The following is a 21186-nucleotide window of genomic DNA, read 5'->3' as shown; positions in this document are numbered from 1 at the left end:
AAAACTTTTATTCCCTCCAATAAACTCACTTTAACTCCTGTATAAAAAATAAATGTTTGTAATACTCTCACCAAATGTTTATGCAATTGTGAAAAGTAACCACTGTTAAATATCCGTCTGAATATGAATATATAAATTATGATAATGCCTATTCATAATAGTATGTTGTCATATTTCGATATTGTAAAAAATGATAAAATATATATTTAAACTATTGACAAAAACTAAATAAATGAAAAAATGAAATAAAGTTTAAAAAATTGCAAAGCAAAGCTAAGTTGATATTTAGAGATATTATCTTAATAAAATTTGGGTTAGGCCAGTGGTTCCCAAACTTTCTTTGCTGTGCCCCCTTTGTTTTACAAGAAAAATGTCCCCCCCGCGCGCGCGCGCACGCACGCACACGCACGCACCCTCCAACCACACACGCCCATATTTTGCTCCATTGCGGTTTATTTCACACCTCAAACATTTAGTAAACAATTAAGCAAATACAAGTAATCTGCAATAAATTACAGGCAGTAAGAAAATAATCTACTAACTCTTTTACGCTACGTCTGCACCTACACGGGTATTTCTGAAAACGCAGCTGTTTCGTCCACACGTAAACGGCGTTTTGAAACACCGAAATGTCTGGCAGGATCAGCCTGATATTATTTGTATCCCGCTGTAACTTTACTGTATAAAGAGCTAGCATCTCCAAAATGTCAGGAGTAGTTAGTCATTACAACAAGTGTTTGTGAACTAAAAATCAAGAATGTGGGATCCTGTTTGTCCGTGATTTGAAGAGCCCAGCGCTGCTCCTGATGCAGGGAAAACCAATTCTGCAGGGGAGACCTACCTCAGCACTTGTGCAGGTGAAGCCAAAGGGAAGATTTGCTTCACCATATTTTCTAGTCTTTGTCTTAGAATGAAGTTGGTTTGGAAACATATTCAGCGATGCTTCGTCTCCTGCTTTGCGTTTGTGTGGGCGCCAGAGGCGGAGCCAGACATTTGAAACACCCGGGGCTTAGCCCTAAAGGGTAGTATGCATGTGGGATTTTTTTTTTTTGGGGGGGGTGGGGTTAGAAATGACTGAAAGATTAATAGGCTCTGTTTTGAGTTTTGTTCAAAAAAGAATGACTTCATATAGGGAAATATATATATCACACATGCAGGACACCTTAAACTAGTTTTTTAATTAAGCAGCAAGACAGAACGAAGTCGGGGCTGTATCAAGACACAGGGACTAAACCCCAATTCAACCAGACCCAGAACTGATCCAGAATTAAAACAGGACTACAACAGTTCAAAATCAGGACTACTGAGGACTTAACCAAGACAGAACCAGAATCAGAACTAGATGATAGTAGCACTAAAAATCATCATAGACCTGCACTACACTTATTTTTTTAAATCTACCAAAGTACAATATTTAGATTGAGAAAAGTTTATATAATTATTTTGGCCTTGTTGTGCAAACAAGTCTGCATAACTTAATAAATATAGAATTTGAAAAATAGCAAACCTAAAAAGAAACACTAGGTACGAGATACATGAGTACCTATGATACGGTGATACTTTTGGCAAACGACCATTTGACTAACATGTGTGTCTCACCTGCTCTTGTTCATCTGTTCTGTCCTCATTCTGCTCTCTCTCTCTGTTCCTCTCTCTCTCTCTTTGTGCTGACAATCATAAAATATACAGTTGAAACCAGATATTTACAAACTCTTCAGATCAAAACACAAACACTTTTTTAATTGTAACATCAAATCAGACTAAATGTTTATTTTTTTAGATTGATAAATATAAAAAACATATTTGTTAACTTTAAGAGTAAAGAGAGAAACTATCTGTATTTCTTAATAGCAAATGGCACCAAATTGTATTCAAACTGAGCCACACTTATGGAGCTCCACAGTTCTTTTCCTGGTGTTTTGGTTGACATCTCTTGATTTTCCCATGTCACAGAAACAGGCTCTGTGTTTTGCCTTATATGCATCCACAGCTGTGCCACCAGTTTACTCACATGGACTCTACTAACCTATCAGAAGCTTCTTCAGCTCAGAATGGAATCGTCTGGAGTTTTCTTATTAATTAACAAACTTAGTGTATATGTACTCCTAAATTTGATGAAAGTGATAATAAATAGACAGATCTCTCTCTCTTTATTCTGACATTTAACTAATTCAAAAGATATTTCAATATTTATCTAAAACAAAAGTTTACTCTAAATTGATGTTGTACAGTAAAAATGTTTTATGTTTTCTCCATAAAGTGTATGTAAATATCTGGTTACAAATGTAAATATCCTGCTGTGTACTGAAATCCCTCTTGTTTTGCATAGAAATATACTGAACAACATACAAAGCACAATATATAAAATAACAGAGCCAGCCATACTAAGGAGAGCTCTCCTTAGTATGGCTGGCTCTGTTTCTCCAACAGCGCACTAACAGGTAGCAGCTGCCCCGCCCCCTCGCTCAGTCGCTTAGTGCCTGAGCTCGGATCATACCAATATCAGGGGGGATTCACGCACAGTCGTAAATTCCCACAGTGTGCACTATGTGCTTCGAATATTGTGTGTACTTTTTGTTTTATACAGTTGTCAGCCAGGCATCTAACTATGAAAAAATTACACTCCAAAAGACCCCGGGCTTCTGACAAAACAACCCGGGCTTAAGCCCAGTAAGCCACCCCCACGCTCCGCCCCTGGCGGGCGCCCCGTGCTACCAGTGTCCAAGCGTTGGTTTTTCTTTTCACACTGCGCCCCCCCCCCCTGCCATGGCTCTGCGCCCCCCTCCCCTCCCCTAGGGGGGCGGCCCCACACTTTGGGAAGGTCTGGGTTAGGCTATCATTTCACGTTTTAGTTGGTTCTGATAAGGGCGAGGATAGGGGGAAATGTAAACTAACAAATACACAAACACAAAACCCTTTAAAAAATGTTTCTATTGTGCAATTTAAATTTGCCTTTTATATTTAACCTTAAAAGTCAAAAATAGCTTTTCATTTTTAATCCTCTTTATTTTTCGATTTTATCTCTGCATCAGTGTTCCTATAATGCAGGGGTGTCAAACTCCAGGCCTCGAGGGCCGGTGTCCTGCAGGTTTTAGATCTAACCCTGGGTCAACACACCTGAATCAAATGATCAGTTCATTACCAGGCTTCTGGAGAACTTCAAGACATGTTGAAGAGGTAATTTAGTCATTTAAATCAGCTGTGTTGGATCAAGGACACATCTAAAACCTGCAGGACATCGGCCCTCGAGGCCTGGAGTTCGACACCTATGCTATAATATATGCTGTTTCTTTTTTAAAATCTCTTTTATTTGTTTATTTTTATTTTGTTTTGATCTTATATACACAAACCTGTAATTTTTACAGAGCAGTTGGCTGTCAGCTCCCAAGTAAGGCTCTTAATGACAACCTCAACAAGCAAACTGTCAGAAAATCAAAACAATTCAGACAAAGAAAAAAAAGGAGATAATCACATATGTTATGGTGTTGAACATGAGGTCAGACACGGTGCTGGAAGAGGGCGGTCATGATTTGTAGAACCATGGAGGACAGGCATCTAAGACCATAAACCGTCAGATAGTAAACTTGTTGTCAATAATAAGGTCAAATATCTCAGACATGACTGAGTTTCTGTCATTTTTTACATTTATTTACTACAGGTTAAGCCTAAAGACTCGTGCTGACATATTTCTTTTATTTACTAGCAGCATCTCTTTATCATGTAGAAAAACAGTTTTTTGTCATGTTACGACAGCAAGGACACGATTTTTAAAACATATTCTTACTGTAAAATTAACAGTTTTGTATGGTTCATTATTTTATAGAAGTAAATGGATTATTTAGAAAATATTGATGTAAATTAAACATTTTCTTTGTTTTTCTATTTACACTTTTTTGATGTCAAGATTTTACACAATTTTACTGTTAATTTCACAAACGTTTTGTACAATGCATATGTTATGGTGTGGAACACGAGGTCAGATCACGCCAAAGTAGAGTTTGAGGGGTTAGGTGGGCTGTAGACATTTTTCAGATTTCAAAATGGGCTGCCAGTTTATGGATGCCCCAGATTAATATAGCTATAGAGTATAATATATCAACAGATGCCTTTCCATTATCATCAGCTTGGAATCTCCACTATGCATATACTGGCTTGTGGCCTTGTGTAAATTGGATGTGGAGGCTGGAGCGGCGAGGCAGGAGGACAAGAGGAAGACTGCAGAGAAGAGTCATGTATGTGGTGAAGGACATGGTTGCTGCAACAGTGGAGGATGATATGAGACAGATGACTTGCTGAGGTGGCCCTTAAGGAAGAAGACGTACTGCACGCTCAAACACTAAAACTCAAAATTTTAGTATAGTTCATGTATTTTTTTTCCAGGTACAACCATAATACCAAGTTTTTGCAGAACCCGTAAATCGATCTTTTGACAACTTTACATAAAACTTCTGTTTTATTGTTTAGGACAAGTTAACAAAATACAACTTTTAACCCTTTACACTATACTGCTTGTTTTACCCAACCACCACCTGTTGTACCTAACAATATTTTCTTGTTAACGCAAATATGTAATAAGCCATATTTTTTTCTCAAATAAAAATGCATCCAGCTAAATATTTCTGCCCGTACACTCCAACACTGCGAACAAGAGAGAAATTAATCAAGAAACACATCAAATTACACTTTTCAAACATGTGCAGATGTTCTGATATTTTAAGAAGCACGCAGTCACGCTGTTTATGTCTAATTTAATATCTTGTAGCTAAAGAAATCGATAAAGATATCATATATCAATAGCAGATATTGATATGACCTTTACGATGACGCACAAAAAAGAAAAGACACATGTACAAATCGTCCAAACAGAAAAAGTCTGACTCTCAGGATTTGAAGCCCTTCTGATGAGATAAATGCACAATTACAGAGTTCGTACTCAGGCTGAGGGTCCTCGAGGGTTTGTATCTCAGCTCTTCAGCAAAGAACATCAGCTGGATGTAGCTGAGGCCCCTCTAACCGAGCGCCATTCCAGTGAAGTCTCTTTGGACCTCTGTCGAGATGAGGAATCTCCTCTGCCGCACTCAGACTCAATTTGTAGAGTATTTGGTTCTGGATCAGGAGTACATGCTCCAGTAGATGGTGTTGAAGAGCAGGTAGGACAGAGGGAAGGCCAGTCTAGAGTACGAGTCGATCATGTAGCTGTTGTTGACCAGCAGGTCCACGTTTTCACGTACAGACCGCTGCCGGCGAAGCCGAGTCCCCTCCGTGGGGCGCATGTCTGAGCTTTGGGTTGGCGATGTCAGAGGGTCAGAGGTCAAGGTGGGTGCCAGACGGGGGAATGTAGTCAGCTCAATATCGTTGTCGTGGAAACACCCGTCAAAGGCCATTGCTTGACTGGCGTTGAAGGTGGATGGGATCTTTAAAGGCAAAGAAAGGAAACGAGCAGGTGGAGATTTCACCGACAGAGACCCGGCACTCAAAAATCTTGAATTACAATCCGAGGATTAATCTTTAAAAGCAAAGAGGTAATATATAAATAAAAGGGGGACATCTCTTAAAAATTCCATTTTGTGGCAAAGACAAACGTTTTAATCATTTCTCTAAATCAGATTTGAGTGGTGATCAAACATGTGCCGTTTTAATGCATCAGTGGACACTTAGTTTGTTTCAGATTTACACAGAAATCTAAATTCCAACATGAATTGATTATGTCGGATACTTACTAAAAAAAGGTAATAACACCACAAAGCAGTTTAAAACTTGTGGATGTTTTGAAATGACAGGAAATGTTCACCTGACTGCAGTTTCTTTTTAACTACTTTTGACATTTTAAAGATATTTTTGCAAAACGTAATGCTTGCTTTTGCCACAAGGTGTCAGTGTTTCACCAGGACGATTCTTTTTCTCTTGAGTCCTTCAACAGTTCAAAACCTCCTGAAGAAAGTAACGGCTGGAGATTTTCATATTTTAAAAGCTAGGTTGAATTTTTGATATTTATGATTAAAACAACTCAAATAATAAAGTAGTGATTTCAGCTGTTTAAAAATATGCTCCACCTTAAACTCTGCTCCACATTCTGAAGTACTTTGTTAATGCTTTGAGAGGCCACTTTGCTTGAAACCTATTGACTCAATGACTGACTTTTCACACACATGAAAGGGAAGGTTGCAGCCAATGGTTACTTCCAATTAAAAGGGAGTTTTTCCCTTCCCACTGTTGCTAAACTGCTTGCCCAAAGAGGGTCTTATGATTGCTGGGTCTTTCTCTATGTATCATTGTAGGGTCTACCTTACAATATAAAGCATCTTGAGGCAACTGTTGTGATTTGGCGCTGTATGAATAAAATTGAATTGAATCGATACTCTGGCTCCAAAAAGGCTCTCACGCTTTGCACGAAAATTTCAAAGTTTGAGTAAATCTTAGTAAAGATCCAAGAGGCAGCTGGAGGGTTCTGTGCAGCACATGTAATGGCCCTGATTGGCCACTAGAGTGAGACATTAAGCAAAATGTTGCCTCGCTCTTTGCACAGTAATAATCCCCCTTCCCCCCTGTGCTGACCTTCCCCCTCTTCATCTTCCTCATCTCCTCCAGAGTGGTGCAGTAGTTCACAGCTGCATATTCAATCACAGACAGGAAGACAAACAGGAAGCTGGTCCACAGGTAGATGTCCACCGCTTTCACGTACGACACCTGGAAAGCATCGCACGTTTTCACATATACAGGGCCACATTTAATATGGTTCACCCCTTTGTCATTTATCTATTTATATTTTAACCTTATTTTTTTCCTTTGTTGCCATTTTTAAAATGGGGTTTCAACAGACTTTATAAAAAAGCCTAAAAACAAAAACAAAGCAATGTACAGTCAATGGTATATCCTCCTACTTTAGTTACAAAATAGAAAAAAGTGACAAAATTGCCATCCCAGCTCCTCATTTTGCATAATTCTAGTTTTATCAATATTAAAGATAAGCTGCAAAATGTATATATTGTAAATTAATTCATAACACATTTTTGTTGGTTTTATCACATATTTAGGAAATGGCATTATGGCAAATAGCAAACGGCATTGTGTTTATACAAATTATGAAACTTTCAGTTCCCAAATATGATCCTGATCTTTGCACTTTTCCTCCACGATTAAGTTTGTTCAGTTTAAGTCAAAGAAGGATCTTTTGGGCTATTTCGCTTCACATAAGGTAAATAAAAATACTGCAAATGCAAAACATTTAAAAGAAATTTGACATTGGCATTGATATGCTGTTAAATTCCTTTCTGATCATCTGTTTTGGTCACCCAGAGCCAACATAGGCCTGCTGAACTCTCACAAACAGCTGTTACCTGAGGCATCGAGGCGGACACTCCTGTGATGATGGTGGACATGGTGAGCACTGTGGTTATACCTGCAGGGGACGAGAAAACACAGACAGACTTCACATATGACATTCAAATTCTTTCAAATAACGTGTGATGTTTGGTGAAGACTGGCTGTTCTTGTTTTGTTTTTGGACATGAGTGTAGACACCAAGAAGCCAAAAACTGCAGTTCTTTAAATTTGCATTGAGGCTGGCTTCAAAATGAATCCTCCTGCACAGACTGCCACGTTAAAGGCTTTAGATACACGTGATTACAGCAACTCTTCAGAGGGTGACATTTCTTTGGAACCCATCCATTTACTGTTATAACTTTGATGAGCAGGTGTGCTGACACACAGAGGTGTAAGGTGGTAACCGTCTGCTGAGCCTTGGCTCCACCAGCTGGAGTCATTGAAGTGAACCTGTGGACTGTGATTGTGTTCGTCATGTTGCTGTGAAGTACAGAGCATCCATGATGTTTGTTCTTCAGTCTGAGGATGTGAAATCCTAGTTTTTAATTGGTCTGTTAGCTCAAATTAACAGGTATCTCACTCACACAGTTTATAGATGGAGCTTGCTAGCATCAACTTAGCACTCCACCTGTTAATATTGCAACTTTGACTCAGAACAAACTAAATACACTTGCTTCAACTTGACCCGGTTTTTCTGTCTTCTGTGGTTTATATAACTCTGTATAAGATGTGATGAAAAATACAAATAAATATCAAAAATATCCATCAACTGTGTCAAATTGATATTGATGCAGTAGGTTTTAGATTCATATAAATGTTATCCTGGCAGTATCATTTGTCTTGCAGTGTAGGATAAAATAGATCAATGATGGTGTAAAATAAAATGTTAGAGCATCACTGAAGTCATTAGGCTTCACCCCAATAAAGGAACAGAACGAAACAGCACTATTTACAGGTTTAATGTGCCTCTTTAAATGTGGTTAAAGAGCCAGGAGAGAGCAGAAAGACTGGGATTTGAGGTGGTTGTACTTAGGATTTGCTTAATGAATGATACCCAGAGACACTCTTGCAGGAACAGCCCGTCTATCGATCCAGAAGGAGACCCAGGAGAGGACGACCATCAGCATGGTGGGGAAGTACGTCTGCAGCATGAAGAAGAAGATGTGCCTCCGCAGGATGAAGGTTATGAAGAGACGGTTGTACCAGCCTGACAAAGAGAGACAGAAAAACTTCAGTCTTTTCAGCAAACTGTGACACTTGATGATAAGGTTGGAGTTCCTGTTCATCCCAAAGTCTCTAAAAGCACTCTAATCTAAAAGAATATATCTACAAGTAAAGAGACAGACGTGTCCATATGTTTGTGACTACTGAATATGATCTGCTCCCACTTCCATTATTTTATGACACAATCTTACTGATGACCTACTAATTGTATTCAGCTGTGTTGCAGTAGGGACACATGGAAAAGTTTCAGGACACTGGTCTCTGAGGACTGGAGTTTGAGACCCTGCTTTAGAGCATAATGATCTGACTTGTGTTTTGTCTCTAAACGTGAGTACCCGCAGATGCTACAGGTACACAACCTGTGCTATACACACCGGTGCTGCTGTAGAAAGCCAGGCCACTGGAGGCTTGGAAATGCTCAATGAAGAACTGTGACAATACGATTTCATCCGTCCTCAGAGAGTCGTTGCCATTCTTCCAGTAAAGCATCAGGTCATTCTCGTTATACGCGTCTACAGTGAGAAACAATTAGAAACAAAGGGAGATGGAAAACAGAAGAAAGACAAGAACTGAGGTCAGCTGACATTATCCACCTTTCATTTATGTGTTACTTTATGATTAAAGAATGTGAAGTTTTTATTATTGTGTGTGTATATACTGAATGCGTCTTACAGCTCTCCAACTCCAGCGAGCAGTTCTGTGTGTCCAAAGGGAAGCTGCTGAAGTCCATCGAGCAGAGAGCCGTCACAGTGACCCTGAAACACCCACACACACAGATATAAAACAGCTTCCCCTGCAACTGTCCTTGACTGTTCGTTCTTACAGTTTACTCCCTAGAAACTCAAGCAAACCAAAGTAGAGTCAGAAAAGTGAAAATAGGGCAGGGAAACAAAGATTAAAGCAGGAATCTAGAAGCTTTTTTTTCCTAGCTGCAACAATTTCTGTTTTGTCAGTTTGTCACATCTGATACACACTCACCAGATAGTTCAGATAGTTACACTTTGCTTAATACCAGACCTCCTTTTTTCAGAAAATAATGTAATTCGTGGCAGAAATTTGTTCCTCAGAGATTTTGGTCCAATTGTGTGAAGCTGTTGACACGGTAGCTTCCCGCCGTTCCTGCAAATTAGCTGGCTGCAGATCCGTGATCAGATCTCCTGCTCTAACACATCCCATGCATAGAGATGTGGTCATTGTGGAGATGGAATGATCTGTACATTTATGTCGTTTTCGAATGTTGCATCAGAAATTGAGACTTCTCAGACCAGCCACATTTTTCCTATTGTCTGTGAATTGTAGCCTGAGTTTCCCGTTGGGCAGAGCTGAGCAGAGTGGCAGCTGATCGGGTTCTCTTCTGCTGTAGCCCATCGGCTTCAAGCATGTGTTGTCTTCTGCAGACAATCACCTTCACATTCACATTCATGTCACATTTAAAGCCACTTAAATACCGTTCTTCCTCATTTTGATGCTCAGTTTGAACTTCAGCAGGTTGCCATGTCACTGTTACTGTCACGTCATTGGCTGATCAGATGTCTAGGTCAATGAGCAGTAGAACAGGTGCACCTAATGAAATTCCTGGTCATCTTATAAACCATCAGTGAGACTTCGGAATAGTTTAAGGGACGCTTGGTTCATAAGGGATGCTACAGACATGCACAGTGTAAGATGGGATGCTTTACTTACTTATTTTATTATATGAAAAAAACCCTAATAAATCAATGTTTTCCTGACACCACATATATTTAATAAAGTAAACATTGGCTGCACTAAGCTTCAGAGGATTTCATCGTCTTCTCTGCAGCTTAACACTTCTGCATCCACCTGAACACCTGCCCTCTACCTGACGCTGTAGAGGATTTTTCCATCAGGGTAAACCCGCAGCATGATGTTCTCCATGGTGGTGTCGTGGATGAAGGAACGTTTGGAGTGGACGAAGAAGACGTCGGGAACCCAGATCTTCTTCACCAGCCGGGAGTCAAAAGTCCTGCTCTGGTTGTTTCTAGACGGGAACGCCAGCCTCTCGTCCTTCCAGTAGTGACGCAGGTACAGAGTCATGGTGAAGTCCTACAGACGGCAGACACACACCAGAGAAACATATACTTCTTATGTTTCTTTAATTTTTATTCATGTTTTTCAAGCAAGTTTGAATTCATGGGAGATCTGGGGGCTCAGAAAATGTGGTTCCAGGCAGAGCCTGAACCTGGTGTCAACACTTCCATTGTTTTAGATCAGGCTGTCATTGCAGCACCGTCCTGTTCTCATTCATCTCTCTTGGCTGGAAGAACTTTTAAGTTAGACATGGCGCTGACTTCAAAGCTGGCCACTTGAGGGATCAAGAGCCAGAGAGTCAACTGACAAACAGTGACGTCAGTAAAACTATAAAGTCATAAAACTATAAAGTCATAAAACTACAGTTTAAGGAATCTCTTTAGTTCAGTTTGTCTACATGATTTTATTTTTACTGAAAGGTTATGAAAGAAGGGAAAAATATGACAGCTTTTGGTGTAATTTGTCTTAGGAACATTGTTTTTGGCTCATCAGAATGACTTATATGATCTTATTTAGCTGTGGTCTGGCAGCGCTTTTAATACCAAACTCTAAAAAGCAATAAATTCTTAATGATTTGCAGCACAATGCACAAAGAGGTTGACACACTGGTTAGATCTATGTGATTAATTTGGCAGATATATATGTATATATATATATTTATCCTGGATGGCCCTCCTGATGCAACCCCAGAGGGATCCTGGGAGGAGAGACAAAAGCAGGAAGTGTTTGCCTGTTTAGTAAATGTGTAAATTATTGAGGCACTGTTGGCAGCATAAAGCCTGTTGATCTAAAATACAGTGAAAAGTTCATAATTTAAGCCCTCTTTGTGTGCAGAGCAGTCCAGCAGGTCTGACTGGATTCTTTTTAGGCCATATCTGGGCCACAGGCTCCATTCAGCATTTGACACAAATGGTTTGAGGCCTTTTTAAGAACAGCGCCAGCTGTTTGGCCCTGATTCTGCAAACCTCTGTTAAACACCCCAATAGTTTATTTAATCTACTAATCTGTTTATTTATTTTACAGTGTAAAAACTATTGTATTAAGACATTTAACCAACATTTTCAGGAATATATTTAGGCAGCCTCTTTTATGATTATTTACTTGTGACCTTCCTTCATTCCTGTTAGTCACACTCCCTTTCTGATTACTGGTCCAATTAGTATCTCCTGTGTTCAGTTATCCTCTCACTTCCCGGGCTTCCTTTTTTCTCTATTGGATTTATTTGCCACTTTCCTAAATCAGGTTATCTAGCTGTTTTTATTCGCCTTCCTTCAAAACCCTACCTTTCATGTATGGATCTTGCTATTTCTTGTCTTTCCTATTTTTGATTTTTGGACTTTTATTGTGACATCTTGCATTTGGGTCCTTTCCTCTGTGACATGCCATTAAAAATCCTCACCATGTTGACCTCTGAGATGCTGTCGATGCTCTCCACCTGCACATCAATGCCTACGGGGATGGGCGCACCTAAAGCAAAGGCATGGAAAGTATTTCATTTTAATGCCATTAACTCATAAATTATTTATCAGTGCTAGTAAAGAAACTCAGTCAGAACTGTGCAGCTCAACCTCTGCACATATTTTATGGGTGTCACAATTCTGTGTGTGAGTGGGGTGTGTGAATGGTGTAAACCGTAAAAAGTTATAAACTTAGACTCGACACATGGGTCATATTTCATGGGTTTCGCAAGTGGGTGTGACAGAATGATTCTAAAGCACCACCCATTTAATTTAAGGTTTTCTGGAGCCTATCCCAGCTGTCACTGGATAAGACACACCCTGGACCCTCATCATCGTCTACTCCAGGGTTAACAACCATCAACAGCCAAACATGTCAGTGAAGGTTCTCAGTCATCCAGTTTTGTTGTAGTCTAAGGAGCTTGGAAAGAAAAGCATCTGGACTTCTTTAATTTTCTTAAAGATGTTTCACCTCTCATCTGAGAAGCTTCTGAGAAGGACACTCCCAAAGGGCTTAAAATCTGGGACTCTCCACCATTTGCTCTTAGAACTGAAGAAGCTTCTCGGATGAGAGGTGAAGAGTCTTCAAGAAAATTAGAGAAGTCCAGACGCTTTCCTTTCCAAGCTACTTACACCATCAACAGTCAAGTTACAACCAGCCTGTTGGCTGCAACAAAGAAGAGAGTCACAAAACCAACATTTAACTAGCCTCGCAAAACACTGGCACTTCCTGCAGTCTCCTGCATCAAAACACAAACACGCACGCATACACACACACACACACACACACACACACACACACACACACCACGAAAGGCCTCGGGCTGTAACAGAATTTAGGATCCACATCTAAGAGGCATGTCTTTGATCCGTGTGAGGAAGCAAAGGAAGAACATGCAAACTCCCCACAGAAAGGCTGTGAAAGTCCTGGGTTTGAATCAACACCCAGGACAGTTTTGCTGTTTTCAGGCACAAACCCACAAACCCAGGACACAAACTCCACCCACAGATTTAATCAGATGAATATGAGCTGTGGTTTTGTTGAAGCATGTTCTTGCCAGCAAGTTGTATTTCTATCATTTGACAAATCATCTCATAACTCAAAGGTAGATTGTCAAGTTTAGGACAGACTGAACATTTTTGATAGAAACCTCAGATTGGAGACATCTAGGTGCCACAGTTGTATCACCACTGGGAGGCAAAAGAAAAACAACATTTGGCAATAAACACAATTATTTATTGTGCGTTCCATCAATGACACATGATTAGTGGTTCCTGAATGCCAGATAATGCGCACAGGAATTGATAAGGAACTAGTTTGTGCTGCTGTCAGTCAGAATCCAGGGTGTAAAACATCCACACGAATGCAGGAAATGCCTCGACTGCAACACACCCATGTTTGCATGCACCAAGGTGCAAGGGCCCTTTAATCGCTGCTTGCAGCTTTAATTGACATTATCAAATTGCAATAAAGACAAATGTAATATAACTGTCAACAAAAAATTCTAAGCAATAAAGTTGGACGAATCCATGCAGTTATTGCAGGGCTGGACCATACTGTCATACGACAGCAACAGACGATCCTGGAATCTCGGATCTAATTTGTCAACTGAAATTTTTTTTAAGTTTCTCACTTAGTGAAACACATAATACACACAGTGGAGTGCAAACAGAAACACAGCTCATAGAAATCCACATGCCTTCACAGTTAAAGGAAAAAAAGAATAGAAAACTATCCTGTGATAACAATAAAAATACTATTTTTAATGTGGGCTCAGTACTGGTATGTTTAAGGCAGAGGCTTTTTTAACAGCACCGGAAGCCTGCCTGAAAAGATATTAGTGTCTGTTTGATGTCCTACAGTGAGATGGGATAGAATAAAAACCGATAATAATTTAACAGCATATCAGGATCAGTCACTTCTCGTTTATTGCTTTAATCCAATCACCCGTCCTGACCTGGAAACCTCATTTTGTGTTGTGACATCCTTTGTCTTTGGCACCAACTCACCTGTGCAGCCATTGACATCTGTCTTCATCTCTCCCGCCCCACCCCATCTTCCTCATCAGCAGATTGTTTAACGGCTCCTAAAAAGGCTGAACGCACATAAACAAGCAGAACACACATAGCTGGAGGGCTCTGCGACCTACCAATGATCATAAAAAGCAGCACTTAAATTATGGTTACTCGCTCACTGTTTGCTCCACAAAGCAATCATGACAAAGTTTAGGAAAAAAGTTTGTCCATCCCATAACAGTGCCTAGTGGCCGTGCTCTCCTTTGGAATTCTATACTGTTAATTTTAGGATATATCCACAGCTGCGACCTGCAGACAAAACAGCTCATTCCTGCGCCGACCACAAGCAACAACAATGATTTCACTGCCGTTCTGCTGGAGAAAAATGTTTCCATTCATTTGGAGGTAATGTTAAAAGGTTAACAACGAGGAGAATGCACAGAAGGAAAACCAGCTCCGACCACTCTTTCAGCCTGTTAGCGTGTGTTGCCATTCTTAGATGTCTTTATTTAATCCGGGCCAATTTAGATTAAATGGGAATGTCTTAGGACATCTAGGTTACGGTATAGAAAACAGCTGTTTTCAAGCAAAACTGCTCAAAATATGTGAACTTTCCATTTCTGCTGTTGCACTGTGACTGGAGTGGGTGGAATGTTAGTGTGGGTAGTGTTTTCTTGACATGAATAAGGCTCCATAATTCACGATTTAAAAGCTTCAGTATGAGTCAAGCTACATATACAGTAGTAGAGTTTTAAATGAAGAAGACTATCATCCACTTTATTGTTTTCAAAGTCCTGCCATACTTACATTCGTATAACTATAGGCTGGAAGCAGAGAGTGGTTAAAAAGGTGGTCTTAAAAATTCCCATCATATTGCAGTTTTGCCTGACATGTTTTCATAGCAATGAAACACATTTAATAGCAGCAAACTTATAACTGCATTGGCTACCTGTGAATCCTCATGTTCACATATCAAGTCAATGAGCATATCCTGGGCAATCTTTCTTTCTGACACTTAGAATACAGTTAATGAACTTCAGTGTTTTATTCAGTTTGACCGGAAATGAATGACGGGGTGTCGAGGGGTGTTTATCGAGGTTGGGGCCATTTTCCCACAGATATGTGAGATCAGAAGTCTTCAGGTTTTGCTCCCTAGTTGCCAAAAAACCAAAAACAAATGCAGTGTTACAATAATGATGTCACTATTCAGACCTTGAAACTAAGGCCATATTTTTTGGAGATAATCTATCTGAATTTCAGGAGTGAGACCACACCTCCATACAAAGGCAATCCAGCTCTCTGTCTGTCTATGACCCCCCCCAATGACATTTAAATGAGTTGTGATGGATCAAGGACACCTCTAAAACCTGCAGGACACCGGCCCTCGAGGCCTGGGTTTGGACACCACTGACTCAAAGGATACTGTGCTGGTGACAAGCCTTGTACCCTAAAACACAGTAAGTTACTTTCTCTGAGTGCAGACTGACAGACCTCGCAGAACAGTTATTGTAATGACCACAAAAAATATAAAAATACAAAAGGTCCAGTTCAAATATTTGCTTTTGATGCTTTTTTTGTTACTGCGAATCAGGCAGAATCTGTGTCACTGCTTCCAAAAATTCCTATTTGAACCAAGAATTTTGAAACTAAAACTGCACCAGGTGTTCCATCCTCCCCAAAAAGAGCCAGGCCATGAGGGGGTGGAACAGCAAAAAGCTAAAGTGCTGGCAGGAGGTGACTGTTACTAACAGCTCACAAGGTTGGCACACATGTTTCTCTAGGGCGAGCCACCTTTAAACTGCCAGAGCTCTCTCCTCTACTCCAGCTTTTATACTGAGGGCTGAAGGATCGCTGAGTGCAGCCAGCTGTGCACCATCTTCATAGGAGAATGAGGTCTGAGTCATTAGTTTTTTAAAACTTTACACAACACCATGTTCTTTTTGGACAGTAACCCAGGCTATGTTTTTCCTTTGAGATGGGAAATTTGCTAAATTGAAGCTAACTTTGTAAACCAACGGATAACATCACAGTGGGAGACATGAGTCATCAGTGTTCAGGAAGAGTTCGTCCGGCGATGCTCTTTCGTTGCATTAATCCAGTTTAGATGCAAAATAAACTGCCTTGCTGGAAATCTTTGAAAAGTTGAGTATGCACAAACACAGACACACAAACTCTCTCTTGCACAGTCCCACACACACACTGTGACTGTGTGACTTAATAAAACCAGTGGAGACCAAAAATTTAATGTAGCCCCGACAACGACTGCTGTCAGGAAGAAAAACCTGCAACAGAAGGTCACTCGCTCTCCCTCTCCTGGCTCTTTACTGCTTTCCTTTTCCCACATCACACCCAGTCCGAGTACATATGAGGCAGACGTGCAAAGCGAGGCCACAGCTGATTCTCCACTTTTGTGCTATGCAAAGGAGCTTCAACCCTAATTTATAACCTAAACCCTGTCTTATTGTTTGATATCAGCTCTGAAGAACTATTGTAACGATACTGTATAAAAAAATAAAATAAAAATCTGAACAACATTTTTCTTTAAATAAAGCAACAAATGACACAACAAATGACAGCTAATATATTTGAATATTAGCTATCAGCTAATACCAGCACAAGCTATCGCTACAGTTTTTTGTTAAACACCGTGTTAAAGAGCTTGGACTCTTGGAATTGCACCTGTATTGTCCTCATCTGATCATTTGTAATTAAAAACATGGTTATGGTTCACCGTGACGTAGAACAGACTCACACCTTTGAACAATTTCCTCAATGCTGTTTGAGAGGAAATGTATCCTCTAAACCTCTGAGTGCCAGAATGTTAAAACTGCACACCAAGGTCAAGTTCGGGCTTATTTGAGCTGCCGACAAACATTTTAATGCGATCATTAAGCAGTAAAGTCCAACCCTTGATGCGAAAGGTACTTGACTATGTTGTATGCTGAGCACATTAGGCTTTTTCAGCTGGGTAAAGTATGTATATTTGGATAGGTTCTGGTCAGCTGTGTGCAAATAGGCTTGACTGTTTGTTTTGACTGCTGTCCCTTAATGAGACTTTGTTGCTGCAAGACTGCCATACTGCTCATTTGTTCACCTGTTTGTGACATGAGTCAGCTTTTAGCACTTTGGCACTGACCTTTCTGGAAGCTGCTGCTGGTCATTACCTTGTGATTGCATGTAAATGATCAGCTAAGGTTGCCAAGCTTGGTTAGCAATACACGTTTACAGACTGTGTGAGTTCAGACACAAATATCTGCTAATTAGTGCTAACCATGATACTGACTTCTTGAACTGTATCAAACAAGATGCATACATGCTGGAGATTCTTCCTGGACCACCAGTTATGCTGCAGACCTGAAACCAGCCGGCCAACTGTCTGAAACCTTCAGACGCTGCAAAGTGTCAGAAAAATTACGTAAACCAAAGGGCATAACTCTATACGGGTGAAGACCTGAAAAGGTGATGAATTAAAAAAATCCACATGCAGTTTTGGTGAGTGGCACTCACCACCACGCTTTCAGGAGATCAGATCTGCTCACATTTTAATAATGGATTGGATTTATATAGCGCTTTTCAAGGCACCCAAAGCACTTTACAATGCCACTATTCATTCACACTGGTGGAGGCAAGCTACGGTTGTAGCTACAGCTGCCCTGGGGCAGACTGACAGAAGCGAGGCTGCCATATCGCGCCATCGGCCCCTCTGGCCAACACCAGTAGGCGGTAGGGTAAAGTGTCTTGCCCAAGGACACAACGACCAGGACAGAGAGCCCGGGGATCGAACCGGCGACCTTCCAGTTACAGATACGCTTCCCAACCCCCTGAGCCACGGGGTGACCATGGCTCAGGGGTGACCGTGCAGCCAGCTGTGGCTATGGCCAGCTGTGGCTGTGCACAGTTTTTGCTCAGTCTTACCTTCCAGGTACAAATAACCACACAACAAGCTGTTTCACTTATCTGATATATTCTAAAATGTTCCAAAAGGCATCAACTTCAAGAAGTCAGTGACTTATTTAGCAGAAGATAGTTTTAGCATGCGGCTAGCAGTACAGACACCTGTATCATCACCAGTACAGGTGTAATGGAGGGAATTACACTTTTGTTTTAGTAAACAAGATAACATACACGAAGGAGGATGTAAAGTTTACCGTGTTTAAGATCTGTTTTGTGTTCAGATTTGGTTTCAACAAATAGTACCAGTAAATGTTTTAGGTGAGATGGCTGAAAATGAAAGGCTGCTGATTGGGATTGAACTGTTTTTCAGCCTCAGGCGGTTTTCTGCCTGTCACGGCCAGCGGGACAAACCGTGTGATGATGGGATGTGCAGAACCTAAGACAACCTATACTGGGCAAGCTACCAAAACATAGACCTGATACCTTTACACAGAGACGCAGGGAAAAATGGGAAGACAACACAGGATGCGAGGAAATGACGCAGGGAACTAACACAGACGAACCAGCGACGAGCACAAGATGACACACAGTATAAATACACAGGCAGACACAAGAGGGAACGAGGAACAGGCGGCAATGCAGCTGATTAGGGAAGACGAGACAAGGAAGCAAACAGAATACACTCACATGAGACACGGGCCTTCACAATAAAACAGGAAATGCACAGAGACATGGTACAGACACTAAACAGAGGGAACACAGAACCAAACTCAAAGAACTAAAAAGTCTAAACCACAGTACACAACAGGAGCAAACTAGAACACAAGATTATAATAATAAAAAACACAAAGCACTGGATCAAAAGACCCAGGACCATGACCCTGCCACTTCCTCGTTGGCTTCATGCAGGACGCTTGTTGTCACAAAGCCTCTCTGACCTGCACAACATATTTTTTGTTTCTTTTTCTTATCAGCTCATGTGATTAGCTCTGCTACAAGGAAAGAGGGAGAAAACATCTTCTTAAGTCCCTGTTGAGCCTGGTTTAGCAACACTGAGACTGTGATGCTATCAGTGCTTTGGTGGTTTTAGGTGATATCAGCCGGAACAATCAGCAAACGTCTCTTGTGAGCTCTTCTGCTTCTTTACCTCGCCTTTAAAACCAGAATATTTCCACATGCGACCTTTAATGGCAGCAAACTTCCACCTCACTTCTGCTCTCTCCTTTCATTGTCCTGCTGGCCGCTAAATCTCACTCTGGACTTTTATTCGAGTAGTGTTATGATTTTCTCAGTTAGTGATTTGCTCCAGATTTAGCTTAACATGAAACCTTGCCTGGTGCAGCTTTAACGGCCAGCTTTTTGCCCCATAATGTTTGTGTGTTCAGCGTTTCAGAACGAGTCGCCCTAATCCCCAAACACAACGCTGCAGATGGATCAATCCATGCAGTCATAAGCGGCATAATGCAGTTTTAAGGTGGCAGGATGTTTCTCTGGAGCCTCATCGCCGCATGTGTGTTCTCATTTGACTTTCCATCGGCGCCAATCATACGAGGGGGAAGGTGAGAGGTGGACAGGGATTAAGAGGTGAATCTCTAGGCAGCTTTCAGACAACATGAGCGTCAGACTACAGAATCCATACTGCCGAAGCCTAACCATGTGTAATGCTGCATCTTTGTCTGAAACACTTTAAGACATTTGCAGAATTTACAGCAAAAGGCTTTGAAAACAGGTTTTCTGTCTCTATGCACATTCTCGGTGTATGTGCCCTAAATCACAGCTGACCTTTAGGGAAACCTCGCTGTACAGTTAGGGTGCATTTTCCCTCTGAATTCCTAGTCTCCGCTCAAATATGCTGTCAGGTGATGGCCACAATTCGACTTTTTGTTGTTGTTGTGCAAATACCGAGATAATCAGAGCTTTGTAAGGAGGATTAAGGATAGATATTCTCCTGAGGCAGAAGCAAAAGAGGCAGCAGAAAATGTGAAACAGTAGCCTAAGAGTTAAAGGTTTCATTACATTTACAGCAGAAAAATAAAGCCGGTCTGAATAATTTATCAGATTCTGGTTCGCGACAGAGGCAGACTTGAATTAAATTTAAATGAAAACTAAAGAAAATATGAACTATAAACTTACAAAAGTCCTGCTGTGGTCCTGTACAGTGTGACCATATATGTTTTTGAGATTACCGATTACTGTATTAATGAACAACAGCACAACAAAACAATGTGGCTGTGATATAAGGACATTTAATATGACTATCCTGCTGTATCCCATTTCAGCTCATATCATCATTAAGTATTGGAGTCTAAGGAGCTTGGAAAGAGTGAACTGAAGAAGCTGAACTGAAGAAGCTTCTCGGATGAGAGGTGAAACATCTTCAAGCAACTTAAAGAAATGCAGACGTTTTTCTTTCCAAGCTCCTTAGACTACGATGACCTGGATGACTGAGAACCTTCACAGACATTAAGTATTGGAACATTTACTTCCACGCTGTAGAAGAACAAAACAAAAAGAAAACCATTTAAATGAGCTTTCATAATCTATCATTTCAGCAGCAGCCACACTTTGTTTCAGAAGTCATCAAATATTTTGGATACACCTGCAATCAAAACCTTTTCTTTTGTTTTATGCTCCGAGGTGTGGTTATGATGGCAGCAATGAATCTGCCAATAAAATGTCAGGTTTGTACCTGACACTGCAGCCAAGTGAGCGCACAGAGCGGGAAGATGCAGCCAAAGTATAGCACCACTTGACTGGATACCAGCATAATCCAAGCCCTCATAGTAAATCGCAAGCATCTGGCAACATGACGTGTCATTTGGAACACATGTGTGAAGCTTATGGGGACAAGTTTAAGTTTATAGACATCCTTTAAAGGTTGACCTTGATTTAGAAACAGTAAAAGTGCTAAACATGAGAAAGAGGTATCGAGAAATGCCATAAGGAGTATTTCTGGAGTTTGGTCTGCCCTTCAAGGACTCTGGGGAGGGGATGGTTTTGGCTCTTCAGCTTCTCAAGACACACACACACACACACACACACACACACACACACACACACACACACACACACACACAGAAGCTATAGGCTTATCTGAGGGAGAAAAATGCTGATATTTCCCTCTGTATAAAATTATAGTCCGTGGAAATGCCGCAGGGCCATGGGGCAGACAGTGGTGCGTTTGGTGTTCCCACCCTGAATGGCAGGCAGGACCACAAAGACG

The 21186-nt window shown here is 40.8% G+C and overlaps 1 protein-coding gene across 1 annotated transcript in view; it reads right to left on the bottom strand.

Annotated features, from left to right (window-relative positions):
* Positions 1 to 2812: 2812 nt before the first annotated feature.
* Positions 2813 to 21186, bottom strand: part of LOC146567002 (gamma-aminobutyric acid receptor subunit rho-3-like) — a 34656-nt gene continuing 16282 nt past the window's right edge. Inside the window, exons 3-10 of the mRNA XM_085286564.1 lie at positions 11996 to 12063; positions 10388 to 10611; positions 9220 to 9302; positions 8922 to 9059; positions 8378 to 8530; positions 7338 to 7399; positions 6556 to 6687; positions 2813 to 5414 (exon numbers count right to left, since the gene is read on the bottom strand). Of these exons, the coding sequence (XP_085142690.1) occupies positions 5112 to 5414; positions 6556 to 6687; positions 7338 to 7399; positions 8378 to 8530; positions 8922 to 9059; positions 9220 to 9302; positions 10388 to 10611; positions 11996 to 12063 (1163 nt within the window). The 3' untranslated portion in view covers positions 2813 to 5111. The remainder of the gene's footprint in view (positions 5415 to 6555; positions 6688 to 7337; positions 7400 to 8377; positions 8531 to 8921; positions 9060 to 9219; positions 9303 to 10387; positions 10612 to 11995; positions 12064 to 21186) is intronic.

This window comes from Mchenga conophoros, linkage group LG9, assembly GCF_057382185.1.
Source record: "Mchenga conophoros isolate Kocher_MC1m ecotype Shallow Benthic linkage group LG9, M_conophoros_male_GT1.1, whole genome shotgun sequence".
NCBI classification, from domain to species: Eukaryota; Metazoa; Chordata; class Actinopteri; order Cichliformes; family Cichlidae; genus Mchenga; species Mchenga conophoros.
The sequence above is the reverse complement of the archived record's forward strand: the minus strand, read 5'-3'. Positions and strand labels throughout refer to the sequence as shown.